Source organism: Chenopodium album, chromosome 9, assembly GCF_948465745.1.
Source record: "Chenopodium album chromosome 9, dcCheAlbu1.1, whole genome shotgun sequence".
Classification (NCBI taxonomy): domain Eukaryota; kingdom Viridiplantae; phylum Streptophyta; class Magnoliopsida; order Caryophyllales; family Amaranthaceae; genus Chenopodium; species Chenopodium album.
Genome location: NC_137842.1, coordinates 64405890 through 64418042, shown reverse-complemented (window position 1 = coordinate 64418042; position 12153 = coordinate 64405890). Strand labels below are relative to the sequence as shown.

The 12153-nt window shown below is 39.0% G+C and overlaps 1 protein-coding gene and 1 long non-coding RNA gene across 2 annotated transcripts; both read left to right on the top strand.

Moving 5' to 3' along the window:
* Positions 1-1410: 1410 nt before the first annotated feature.
* Positions 1411-8104, top strand: LOC145558759 (uncharacterized). The gene is made up of 2 exons (XR_014092608.1): positions 1411-2576; positions 7837-8104. It is a non-coding gene; the product is annotated as an uncharacterized LOC145558759 (long non-coding RNA).
* Positions 8105-9411: 1307 nt separating this feature from the next.
* On the top strand, positions 9412-11819 carry LOC145560153 (F-box/kelch-repeat protein At3g06240-like). The gene is made up of 2 exons (XM_081621415.1): positions 9412-10505; positions 11484-11819. The coding sequence occupies exon 1, from the start codon at positions 9412-9414 to the stop codon at positions 10486-10488; it is 1077 nt and encodes a 358-aa protein (XP_081477541.1). The 3' UTR covers positions 10489-10505; positions 11484-11819.
* Positions 11820-12153: the final 334 nt, after the last annotated feature.

Here is a 12153-nt window from a genome sequence, read left to right as displayed (position 1 = left end):
GTCAATTCGGGTAAACGGGTCGGGTTTGGGTCGGTAAGAGTGTGTTAGGTCAACTCCGGTCGGGTCAATTCAGATTAATTCCATAACCTATGCGGGCCGGGTTTGGGTTGGGTCATGCTTGAGTCAGGTCATACTTCTTATATAACGGGTTTGGGTCGAGTTAATAACAGGTCAGGTTACATTCGGGTCGGGTGAACAATAAGTCGGGCTTAATTCGGGTTTTCACACGTTAAAACGAGTTAGGGTAATTCTCGGGTTCGAGTTGGGTTTGGTTCAAGTCAATAATTTGCGGGTTAGAATCAGGTCGGGTTTGAGTCGGGTTCTGTTCAAGTCAATAATTTGCAGGTTATAATCAGGTTATTGGGTCATTCTCGGGTTCAAGTCGGGTTCAGTTCAAGTCAATAATTTGTGGGTTATAATCAGGTTGGGTCATTTCCAAGTCGGGTCATTCTCGGAGTCAAGTCAAGTTATGTTCAAGTCAATAATTTGCAAGTTACAATCAGGTCGGGTCATTTCCAAGTCAGGTCATATTCGAGTTCAACTAACTATATATAGATAATTATCATTTTTATCAAGCTAACTATTTCCTTTGGCTATAATATATATGGCAGTATACTAGGGAGCTATAGTTTATAATTTAGGAAGATAATTATTTCCTTTGACCATACAACAAATATATACTATATTTAACTCTTAAATATGAGGATGATGCTCCGTTTTTTTTGCTGGCCTAGACCGACTTGGTCTCCCAAGACAAAATGCTTTGATCAACAATAATAAGGTGGTTTAAATTGCATTTAAGGTGAGTTGAAATCGGGTCAGGAATAATTTGGGTTGAATTTAAGTCGTGTCAATAACAAGTCGTATTGATTTCGAGTCGGGTTAGTAACAGACGGGTTGAATTTTTGGGTCGGGTTAGTAATAGGTCTGGTAAAATTCAGGTCGGGTTGATAACAAGTCGGGTAGAATTTGGCTCAGGTCAATAACAAGTCGGGTTTGTTACAGGTTGGGTTAAATTCGGGTTGAGTTAGGATTGGGTCGAGTTGAATTCAGGTCAGGTTAGTAACAAGTCGGGTTAAAACAGGTTTGGTTCAGGTCAATAATTTACGGGTTACATTCGAGTCGGGTCATCTCAAGGTCAGTTTATGTTCGGGTCTCACATACTCGGGTCTAGGGTTGGTTTCAGGTCGGGTTTGGGTCACTATTTTTTCGGATTAAGATGGGTTGGTTAATAATCAGGTTTGATTCGGTATTTCGAGTCGGGTAAACTTTTGACAACTCTAAGTATGAGTAGGGATTAGGGACTAGGGAGTACTACTGTACTATCTGTACTACACTACTAGAGTACTTGACCCTTGTTCTTCCTTAAAATCATCGCTTCTCTAATCCAACTTCAAATAATCAATTCCATCCAATTTCACTACAAAACCCTCCATTTTACAGTGTAAAACAGAGAAACTGAACACCATGAACAATACTCTTCCAAACCATCTAATTTTCGAAAAAATCCTCCCAAAACTCCCAGTTAAATCCTTACTTCGCTTCAAATCTGTTTCCAAATCATGGCTTTCCACTATTTCCTCCCCTCAATTTGCAAAAACCCACCTTCAACTCTCCTCTCCACCCCCCAAATTAATCGTACTTGCTGGCCAAAATCGTGCATCAGGAGAAGAATTTTACTTATTAGATTACGATGAAAACAACAATTACAAGCTTAACCATTTTGTTGAATTGGAATTAGAAGATGTGTGTAATAGTCCAGTTAAATCCTTCCATATTTTGGGTTCTTGTAATGGCCTTGTGTCTTTGCAAGTACAGCAGCAGTCCGGTGAGGGGGAGGCGTTATTTATCGGTAACCCGGCTACTCGCCGCTATCGAAAGATCATGATCCCTGAGGGTTTATATGTAAGTTCCGTCCACTCTTTTGTTTTTTACTATGAATCATCAACGGATGACTATAAAATCTTTGGTGGGTTTTCGTCTTTTGAAGGTGATTATGTTCAATTTTATGTGTTTTCTTTGAGTGCTGGAAATTGGAGACAGATTAACTCGTTAGATATTCGTGTGGTATTCGTGTGGTATCAGATGAGATTGAGGAGGTTGTATTGGTCAATGAAACTATTTACATGTTGCTTGAATTTCGGGATTCTATAATTGAGTTTGATTTGAGTACAGAACAGATGAAGGAATTGCCGCGGATGGATTGGTTGAATATCTATAGATGTGTTGGTTTGTCGGAGTTGGGAGGGTGCTTGTTGTTGCTTTGTACTACTGCTAATCTTAAATTAGATGATGTTTGGATGTTGAAGGATCCTAGTGATGTGACTTCTTTGGAGAAATTGTTTTCTGTCAATCATAGTAATGTGAAATACTTTGGTTTCTCTGAGAATGGCAAGTGTTTGCTACACACTGAGGGGAAACTCAGGGTATTCGACCCGACTCGGGAGACTCCACAGATGTCTCAAGGGGGTATTGCTTTCGATAATGATGACAGCATTGTTCAATCAAAAAGATATATTGAAAGCTTAGTTTCGCCTTTCTAAGGCCAACGGAGACAAGGGAACACACTCATTTTGGTAATTAACATTTCCTCCTATTGTTATGTTGTTATTAGCATTGGCCTTTTATATTATGCTTTGTTGCTTATGTATGATTTGCCTTTGCTTTTATGATGGTTGGTGATGGTATCCATCCACTACTATTTTGCTTGATAACTTGGACTTTATCTTTGGTTGTGTACTTGTGTTATGAACTTATGATAGGGTTCGTAAAATTAATTATGAACTTTTGAATTGTGCTTTTACGTTGAGGTGGGTAATGGGCGAAACCTTGTCTTGTAATGACAAACAAAGTTTTTAAAAAAAATGCTGTATGTGGTTAAGCTCTTGTCAACAATTAATTAACTCCCTGTACCTATTCTTTGGCAACATTATTCTAGGAGTCATGTATATCTTGAGCAGAGAATTCTGTGTCAAGCTCTGTACTTGTTGGTTCAATCTTCTATCTGCTCATTATATGAATATTCCCTTTGACCGTTTAATTCGATAGTCCTCTTTTATTATGTTCCTCCTATCCGCTTGTCTTCCAGCTCCAATAGAATTGGAGGATACTATCAGACACCTGCAAGAATCAAATATTCTAGCTTGGTTGAGGTAAAGTAACTCTTAGGGGGCGTTTGGTTTGGAAAATGGAAACAGAGTGGAAAGGAAACAAATAAGAAGGGGGAAAAGAATCATTTAACTATTACATTTTCATTTGTTTGGTTTAACCATGAAAAAGGTATGTGTGAAGAAGAGGGTAAGGGTATTTGTTACCCCAAGTTTTTGAGAGGTAACAAACTAAACTATGTGTTCTAACCAAAGACACAGTAACGGTATTGGTTTAATCGAATCCGTTTCCAATCCAAAAAATACACTAACCACACGCTCCCTTAGATAGAGCATTATCCTCCATTTTTCTCATTAAATCATTCTAGAGACAAACAACTAGGATTTTCCTTTTTCTGCAAGCACTATGTTATAAATCCTCTAACTCCGCCAGTGGGTTTCCCGCTGCCAGTCCCAAGCCTGGATAAAGGAGGAGGGTTACGGTAGGCCAGTGACAGCCAGTATAAAACTTCGTCACATCCCATGACATGAGCCAAACAGATATTTTCGTGGGGGCGTTCCCTACTCAGCGACGCGCTGCACTTCCTAGACCCGGGTGTAGTGATAAGTATGCAAGGGTTGCTAGGTCGTCGCCCAGAAGCGACGCGCCACATTGCCCGAGTGTGGTGTCAAATGAGCAAGGGCGTGCCATTGGGGCGTTCCCTACTGAGCGACGCGCTGCACTTCCCAGACCCGGGTGCAGTGATAAGTATGTAAGGGTTGCTAGGTCGTCGCCCAGAAGCGACGCGCCATATTGCCCAATTGTGGTGTCAAATAATCAAGGACTTGGAGTTGGGATCAGGAGGGAGCGTGGGAGAAAAGAATTTAGTTTGCGGATTGGTTCTTGGAATGTGGGGTCTCTTACGGGAAAATCAGCAGAATTGGTAGAAGTAATGAAAAGACGACGCGTGAACATCATGTGCCTCCAAGAGACAAGATGGACAGGAGAAGGAGCTCGAGGCTTGGTTTTGGGGTATAAGGTATGGTATGTTGGGCAAGAAACGAGCCACAGAACAAGGAATGGTGGAGCTAGGAACGGAGTTGGTGTGGTTCTCGATGAGAGGTTGGCAAAAGAGGTGATCGAGGTCTATCGGAAGAACGATAGGTTGATAAGGCTGAAGTTGCTATGTGGCAAGGAGATTGTGAATGTTATCAGTGCTTATGCTCCCCAAGTGGGTTTAGATGCAGAAGAGAAACGACAATTTTGGGAGGACCTAGACGAGGTGGTGCAGGGTGTCCACCACTCAGAGAAGTTATATATTGGAGGGGATCTAAATGGGCACGTTGGGGCGAGCCGAGATGGCTATGAGAGTGTCCATGGAGGCTTTGGGTATGGGCAGAGGGACGCCGGTGGTGAAGCTATTATGGATTTTGCCCAATCATATGATTTAATTTTGGCTAATACTTGGTTTAAGAAGAGGGATTCACACTTGATAACTTTTCGGAATGGAGCAAATGCAACTCAAATAGACTTCCTGCTCACAAGGAGCATAGATAGACAAAGTTGCATAAACTGTAAGGTTATCCCAGGGGAGAGTGTGGTCACCCAACACCGGCTATTGGTAATGACTATTCGTCTGAAAGAGAAGGCGAAGAAAAAAGTTAGACAAGAAGAACCAAGGATAAGATGGTGGACCCTAAGGGATGCAAAAGCTAAGGTTTTTACAGAAAAGGTAATTGAAGAAGCGGATTGGGATGGAGAGGTGGATCCGGACATGACCTGGTTACGAATGAAGAACTGTTTCCTAAGAGTGGCCAAAGAGGTCTTAGGGGAAGTAAGGGGAAGAACTTCGGTACAGAGAGATACTTCGTGGTGGAATGAAGAGGTGAAAGCAGTAATTAAGCAAAAAAGGGAATGCTATCAAGCCTTAGGAAAATGTAGGAGTGATGAAACCTTTGCAGCGTATAAGGAGGCTAAGAGTAAGGCAAAGGCAGCTGTTCGCCAAGCAAAAGAAAAGGCATATCAGGAGGTTTATGAAAAGCTTGATTCCAAGGAGGGAGAAAGGATCATTTATAAGATGGCAAAGAGAAGACAAGAGGCAAGGAAGGATATTGGCATGGTGAAGTGTGTCAAAGATAAGAACCAAATGGTCCTAGTGCAAGAGGAGGGCATCAAGGACAGGTGGAAGGGGTACTTCGATGAATTATTTAATGGAAGTAATGGAGTTGTGATAGGAGATACCTCTATGAGTGATGAAGAAATCAACATGGAGTATGTGCGAAGGATTAGGAGAGTAGAGGTGGAGATTGCACTGAGGAAGATGAAACCTAAGAAGGCGGTTGGCCCTGATGGGGTACCGATAGAGGTGTGGAGGTGTTTGGGTAAGATTGGTATTGATTGGTTAACAAACCTTTTCAACAAGATATGGACGGCTACAAGGATCCCACAAGATTGGAGGAAGAGCACCTTGGTCCCGGTTTATAAAAACAAAGGAGACGCTCAAGATTGTTCTAACTATCGAGGAATTAAGCTTATGAGCCATACTATGAAGTTGTGGGAAAGGGTGATTGAACAAAGGTTGAGGGCATGCACAAGCATTTCAGATAACCAATTTGGTTTTATGCCTGGGAGATCTACTATGGAGGCAATCCATTTGATAAGACAAATGATGGAGTTTTATAGGGTAAAGAAGAAAGATCTTCATATGGTCTTTATTGATTTAGAGAAGGCATATGACAAGGTGCCAAGAGAGATACTTTGGTGGGCAATGTTGAAGAAAGGTATCCCACGAAGGTATGTAGACCTAGTTAAGGATATGTATCGGGATGTGTCAACAAATGTGAGGACATGCGGAGGGTTGACAAAAGATTTCCCTATTACAATCGGATTGCATCAAGGGTCTGCATTAAGCCCTTTTCTTTTTGCAACGGTTCTAGACGAATTAACTAGACCAATTCAAGATGAGGTTCCATGGTGTATGCTGTTCGCAGATGATATCGTTTTGGTGGATGAGACTAAGGATGGGGTTAATGTCAAGTTGGAGCAATGGAGGCAAAGGTTGGAATCTAGAGGGTTTAAGCTAAGTCGGAGTAAGACTGAATATTTGGTATGTCGTTTTGGCACTCAGAGGGGGACAAGCAATGAAGTGGTGAGTTTGGATGGAAAGGATTTGACCATGAGTGAATGTTTTAAGTACCTAGGGTCGATCATCCAGAAGAATGGTGACATTGATCAAGACGTGACCCACAGGATTAAGTCAGGGTGGCTTAAATGGAGAGCGGCCACGGGAGTGCTATGCGACCGCAGCATTCCCTTAAAGTTGAAGGGAAAATTCTACAGGACTGCCATAAGACCAGTGTTGCTCTATGGTACAGAATGTTGGGCTTCTAAGAAAGAGCATATTAAAAAGATGGAGGTTACGGAAATGCGCATGTTAAGGTGGATGTGTGGAAACACTTTAAGAGATAAAATCAGAAATGAGGTTATTCGCAAGAAAGTAGGTGTGGCGGGCATTGTAGATAAATTAAGGGAAAATCGTCTGCGTTGGTTTGGACATGTAAGACGGAGACCCGAGGGTGCACCGGTGCGAAGAGTGGAAGAGTGGGACCATGGAGGGATTAAACGAGGAAGAGGGAGACCAAAGATGACTTGGTTGGAAGGAGTGAGGAAGGATATGAAGTGCATGGATTTACGTGAGGATGAAGTTTTGGATCGTAAGGGATGGAGGAGAAAGATTTATGTTGATGACTACACGGAATAATCAAATTTGGTTCATGTTAGCCGACCCCACTTTTGGGATTAAGGCTTTGATTGATTGATTGATTGATTGATTGACTATGTTATAAATCCTCTGAGAAAACCAGCATGAAATAACAGGTGCAATGATCCATAATCTCAAATTCACCTGGTATATGTACTTTGTAGAAGCTTACTGTATAAAATTAACCACAAATTAAGCTCTCTGTGGGTACGCCATGTTCCCAACTTTAAAGGCCACTCTTATTTATTTTTTTTTAATCTGCTGACCCTGGCAGCAATTCTTTTATGGTATTATCCCGCTTTAATAGAACATGAGAGGATTTTAACATCAATACTATAACCTGTTCTTAAAATTTATTGTTCTTTCTGGGCAATTTTCGGATGACAACCTACAAGGAACAATAGTTTTAGGTGTTAAATGGAACTCCTATAATGACCGAGTCAAGTAGCTCTAAGGTGGCAATCCATATCTTTAAGTATTTTTTTCCTTTAGGTGCCCAATATTTACACTATAGAATATAGATTGCCTGTTAGTTGTTTAAAACTTGCAGATATCTTACTTCTCTTTTCCTTACTATTTATACCACTGTTATCTACTCGATGCTTGGTGAATCGGACATTGCATAAGGGTTTTTAATGCAAGTACTTCTCTTATATAAGTTGTTTGGGTGCTTTGGTAATGTACTAGCCAATCTTGATGTGTCGTAACTCTTGATTCTTCACAAGTGAGATGGTGATTCTTCACTTGTTTAAAATAGCTACATAAGTTATCTACACTTATTGGAGGGATGAAATCTTTTAGTTTTGTTTTGTTTATGATAAGAGAACTAGTTAGATTTCATTATGTATCATACATGCAGGTTATGTATGCATATTTATTATAATTACGAAATCAGTCAACTTAGCTTACAATGTAGCAGACTAGCTAACTAGCAGCTACAGCGAGTTAAAAGATCACCTGTCTGATTTGATTTCTTTTGTGCCTTGCAGCTATGAAGAATTTGGTAAGTTCGCCTTTCATGCTAAACAGCCTGTCTGACATGGTTTCTTCGTGCCTTAAAAGAGTTTAATTTAGGATGATGAGAATGAAGATAATGGGCAGAGTAAAGAATCTTAGCTTGTGTTTTATGAGGTATCTTAGCATGGTTATATATTAGTAGAATGTACTAGGTTTCTATCAACGATTGCCTTTTGAGTGTAATTTTATTTCTTGCAAACTAGTATCTTAATGTATAAACATGTATGTGTTAAACTTTTATGCTTGCTGTTCATCTGCATTTTATCCAGGATTTCATTTCTTTCTGTTAAGTATTACAGTATGAATCTGTGGGAAATGCTCTTTGGTTGCTTGTGTTGAACCTAAATGTTCCACACCTTTGTCTGCTGCTACTCTGAGTGTAATTATAGAGCTACCATGTAATTAGCGTGCCAATTTGGAAGAAGGAAAGAATTAACAGATGTTAAGAAGACAAGAACACAGTAATTAACCCTCTGATGTTTTCTTGTGGATAAGTTTCTGTGTCTGGTCTGTCTAAGGTAAACTATAAGAGTCCCGAGCATCTTGAGCAGCAGTATAACTGTATTCCATGAACTCAGTTACGGCCGGATTACTCTACTTTGTCCACACATTGTTTATGATAGAGTTTAAAACCAAATCCGAACAAATCTACTTTGTCTATACATTATTTATGAGAGTTTAAAACCAATCCTGGTTCCCTAACCAAAAGGCAACCATCTCATAACATGATGTACTTTGCAACGGCAACCCGAACTCTACCGCACGGTCCTCGTAAGGGATTTTGCCTAAAATCCCAACTGTACCTGATTTGCTTCATGACTGTTTGTAAATTGTAAATTGGCTCTTTGTTTAAAGGTTTTTAATATTTCCAATTCCCCTCCTCCCCCCGCCTATTTTTGTTGTATAGGCTTCAGCTACCTGTTGTTTTTGTAATTTGAAAATTGGTTAGTTTTTATGATGATCCTAGACTAAATTTCCTCTCTGATTGGTGGTGCAAAACATTTTCAATACTCGTATAAAGAAATGATATTCCATTGAAAATACTTCCTACATTTTTATTTACTTGTAACACAGTCTTGTTCACGCGTTTAGAGATTGAGATATATAATATGAATACATAAATTATTCAAAATAATATTTACACATTATACCAAACCCTACTCTAATTCACATACTAAAATTATTTTGATAAAATCGCTTGTTTATCTTCACTAATCATCTTTTAAAATTGCATGTCAAAAGTTTAAATCAAACAAAAGGTTTCGTATGAATTTTACTTAAGACCTACGACCAAAAACCTTATTAAAAGCCCCAAAAGAAAACAGAATTTATCCTTTTAGCCTCCTATTAGGGAACTAGACTACTATAGGTCTATAGTAGTACAATCTACAAGTACGATTAGAGCGACCACCACGCGTCCACGCCAACCAAGGTGTAGTCTTTAGCCCTTGACTACAATCAATTCACTTTATTACCTCTTCTCTCCTTATAAACCACTGTTCCTCTTTGGAATCGTCGCTTCCTTCGAAAACTAGAAGAGATTCAAAATGAACAATACACTTCCAAACCATCTCATTTTCGAAAAAATCCTTCTAAAACTCCCAGTTAAATCCTTACTTCGCTTCAAATCCGTTTCCAAATTATGGCTTTCCACCATTTCCTCCCTTGAATTCGCCAAATCCCACCTCCAACTCTCCTCTTCACCCCCTAAATTTATCTTACTTGCTGGGCTTGATTGTGAATCGGAAGATGATGAAACACAAAGAGAGTTTTACTTGCTAGATTATGATAACAACGACAATTACGAGCTTAAACCTTTCGTTGAATTGGAATTTGAAGATGGGTGTGATACTCCAGTCAAATCCTTCTATATTGTGGGCTCTTGTAATGGCCTTGTGTGTTTGCTCGTACAACAACGCAACAGTGAGGCCTACTTCATAGGTAACCCGGCTACTCGCCGCTATCAGAAAATCAGGATTCCTAAAGGTGCAGAAGCGGGTTCACGATCTGGGTGTGTGTTCTATTATGAATCATCAACAGATGATTATAAACTTTTTGGTGCGTTTTCTTTTGGTAGGTATGAAAGATTTTATGTCTTTTCTCTTAAGGCTGGTATTTGGACAAGAATTAATAAGTTAAACAAGCGAATTGAGTCAAATGACCTTGAAGATGTAGCTTTGATTGATGGTATTGTTTACGTGTCTGCTGGAGTGGAATATCCTATGTTTGGGTTTGATTTGAGTACTGAACAGATTAAGGAATTTCCGTGGATCAATTGGGTGAATAATTATAGAATTGTGAGGTTTTCGGAGTTGAGAGGGTGCTTGTTGTTGCTTTGTAGTACTGTTAATTTTGAAGTAGATGATGTTTGGATGTTGAAGGATCCCAGTGATGTTACTTCTTTGGAGATATTGTTTTCTGTCAATCATAGTAATGTAGAGTACTATGGTTTCTCTGAGAATGGCAAGTGTTTGCTACACACTGAGGGGAAAATTAGGGTATTCGATCCGATTCGGGAGACTCCAGAGATGACTCAACTCACTCAAGGGGGTATTGCTTTCGATAATGGTGACAGCATTTTTCAATCAAAAAGTTATATTGAAAGCTTAATTTCGCCTTTCTAAAGCCAAGATAATTGAAGGTATTAGTCTTGTTGCTATTTCTATTGGCCTTTTATAGTGTGCTTAGTTGCTTATGTATGACTTTCCTTTGCTTGATTGTTGGTTCAATCTTCCATCAGCTCATTTATATGAACATGTACATTCAAGTGCCCTTCTTTTTTACTTCTAATTCTGAAAAATCTTGTCAACCTCCAATTCTAGTCTTTATTCTAACATACAATAGAGATGTAGGAGCTAGCCTTGTGTTTATTGAGCAGTAGTTTTATATTCAAGTTTTGTTGTTTGAAGATTAGGTAAGGTGAATTTAACTTATGCTCTATGTCAAGGTAGGTAACACACAAAGCTTGTTATATAGTTAAGTTAATTCTATCTCCATAGAGATGTTTTCATGTGCTAACTTTTTTTGCAAAATTTTAGTTGCTTCTCTTAGTCTGTAAGCTAAACCAATTAGCTCAGTCTTCTAGGAAATTTTTAGGTGATATGGAACAAAAGTTATATGGGTGCTTTGGTAATGAATATAGACCAATCTTGATGTATCTTAACTCTTGATTCTTTAGCTATGTGACAAGGGAGGGGGTGACTCTTGACTTGTTCAAAATTACTTCATTTACCAAAACCTTATAGGGGGATGAGACCTTTAAATTTTCCCTTGTTTAAGATTAGAGAACTATTCAGATCTCATTGTGTGTGATACATGTAGCCATGCAGGCTATCTTCTTTTGGGGAAAGAAAGCTTCTGTTTTTTTTTTCCTGCTTAAGATTAAAGAACCAGTCAATTTTATTCTATGATACAGGGGCTATAATCGCTATACACATCACTTATAAGCAGCAATATAGAAACTCAAATTTTGTTTTTGTGAAAACTTGCATAGTTGCATGCATAAATAGATTTGCAAAATCAGTCAAACTTAGCTTACATTGTAGCAGCTATGAGGAATTGAAGAGATCGCCATTCATGCTAAACAGCTTGTTTGACTTGATTTCTTTGTGCCTTGCAGCTATGAGGAATTGAGAAGATCGCCGGTCATGCAAAACCACCTGTCTGGCTTGGTTTCTCTGTGTTTGACAATGAAAATGAAGAGAATGGGCAGAGTAGAGTATTTCAGCTTGTGTGTTTTATGTAGCCATTATAAGAATAATTAGCTTGGCTAATATTAGGAGTCGTACTAGATTCTAAGTTCTAATGAAGTTGCCCTGTTGGGTGTTAATTTCTTGCAAACTAGTATCTTTAATATATTAGCCTTGTGTTCCTTTTGTGTGTTTTTTCCTTGCAAACAAGTATCTGTGATATATTATCCATGTGTGTTTGTATAAAATTATGCTTCTTGTTCATCTACATACGGTCTGAATTTCATTTCTTTTTGTGCTATGTTAAATTGTTAGGACTATTGTGGAGAATTCTCTCTTTTTGTGCTATGTTATAATTTTCTATGATCTTTTGTCTTTAATGCGTTAGTATTTTAAAGGCGTGAATGTATATTGACTACCCAGTTAAAATATCCTATTCAAGGGATGTGTGCTTCATTGTCCGATTATGTTACTCGGACTCTTCATTTTACCTCACGTACTCGTGTCAGACTCTCGAAATTCGGATATGGGTATGACACCTAGACACTGTATTTTTAGTTTAAAATCATGAAACTTTCACAAAATAGCCTAGTCGGACGC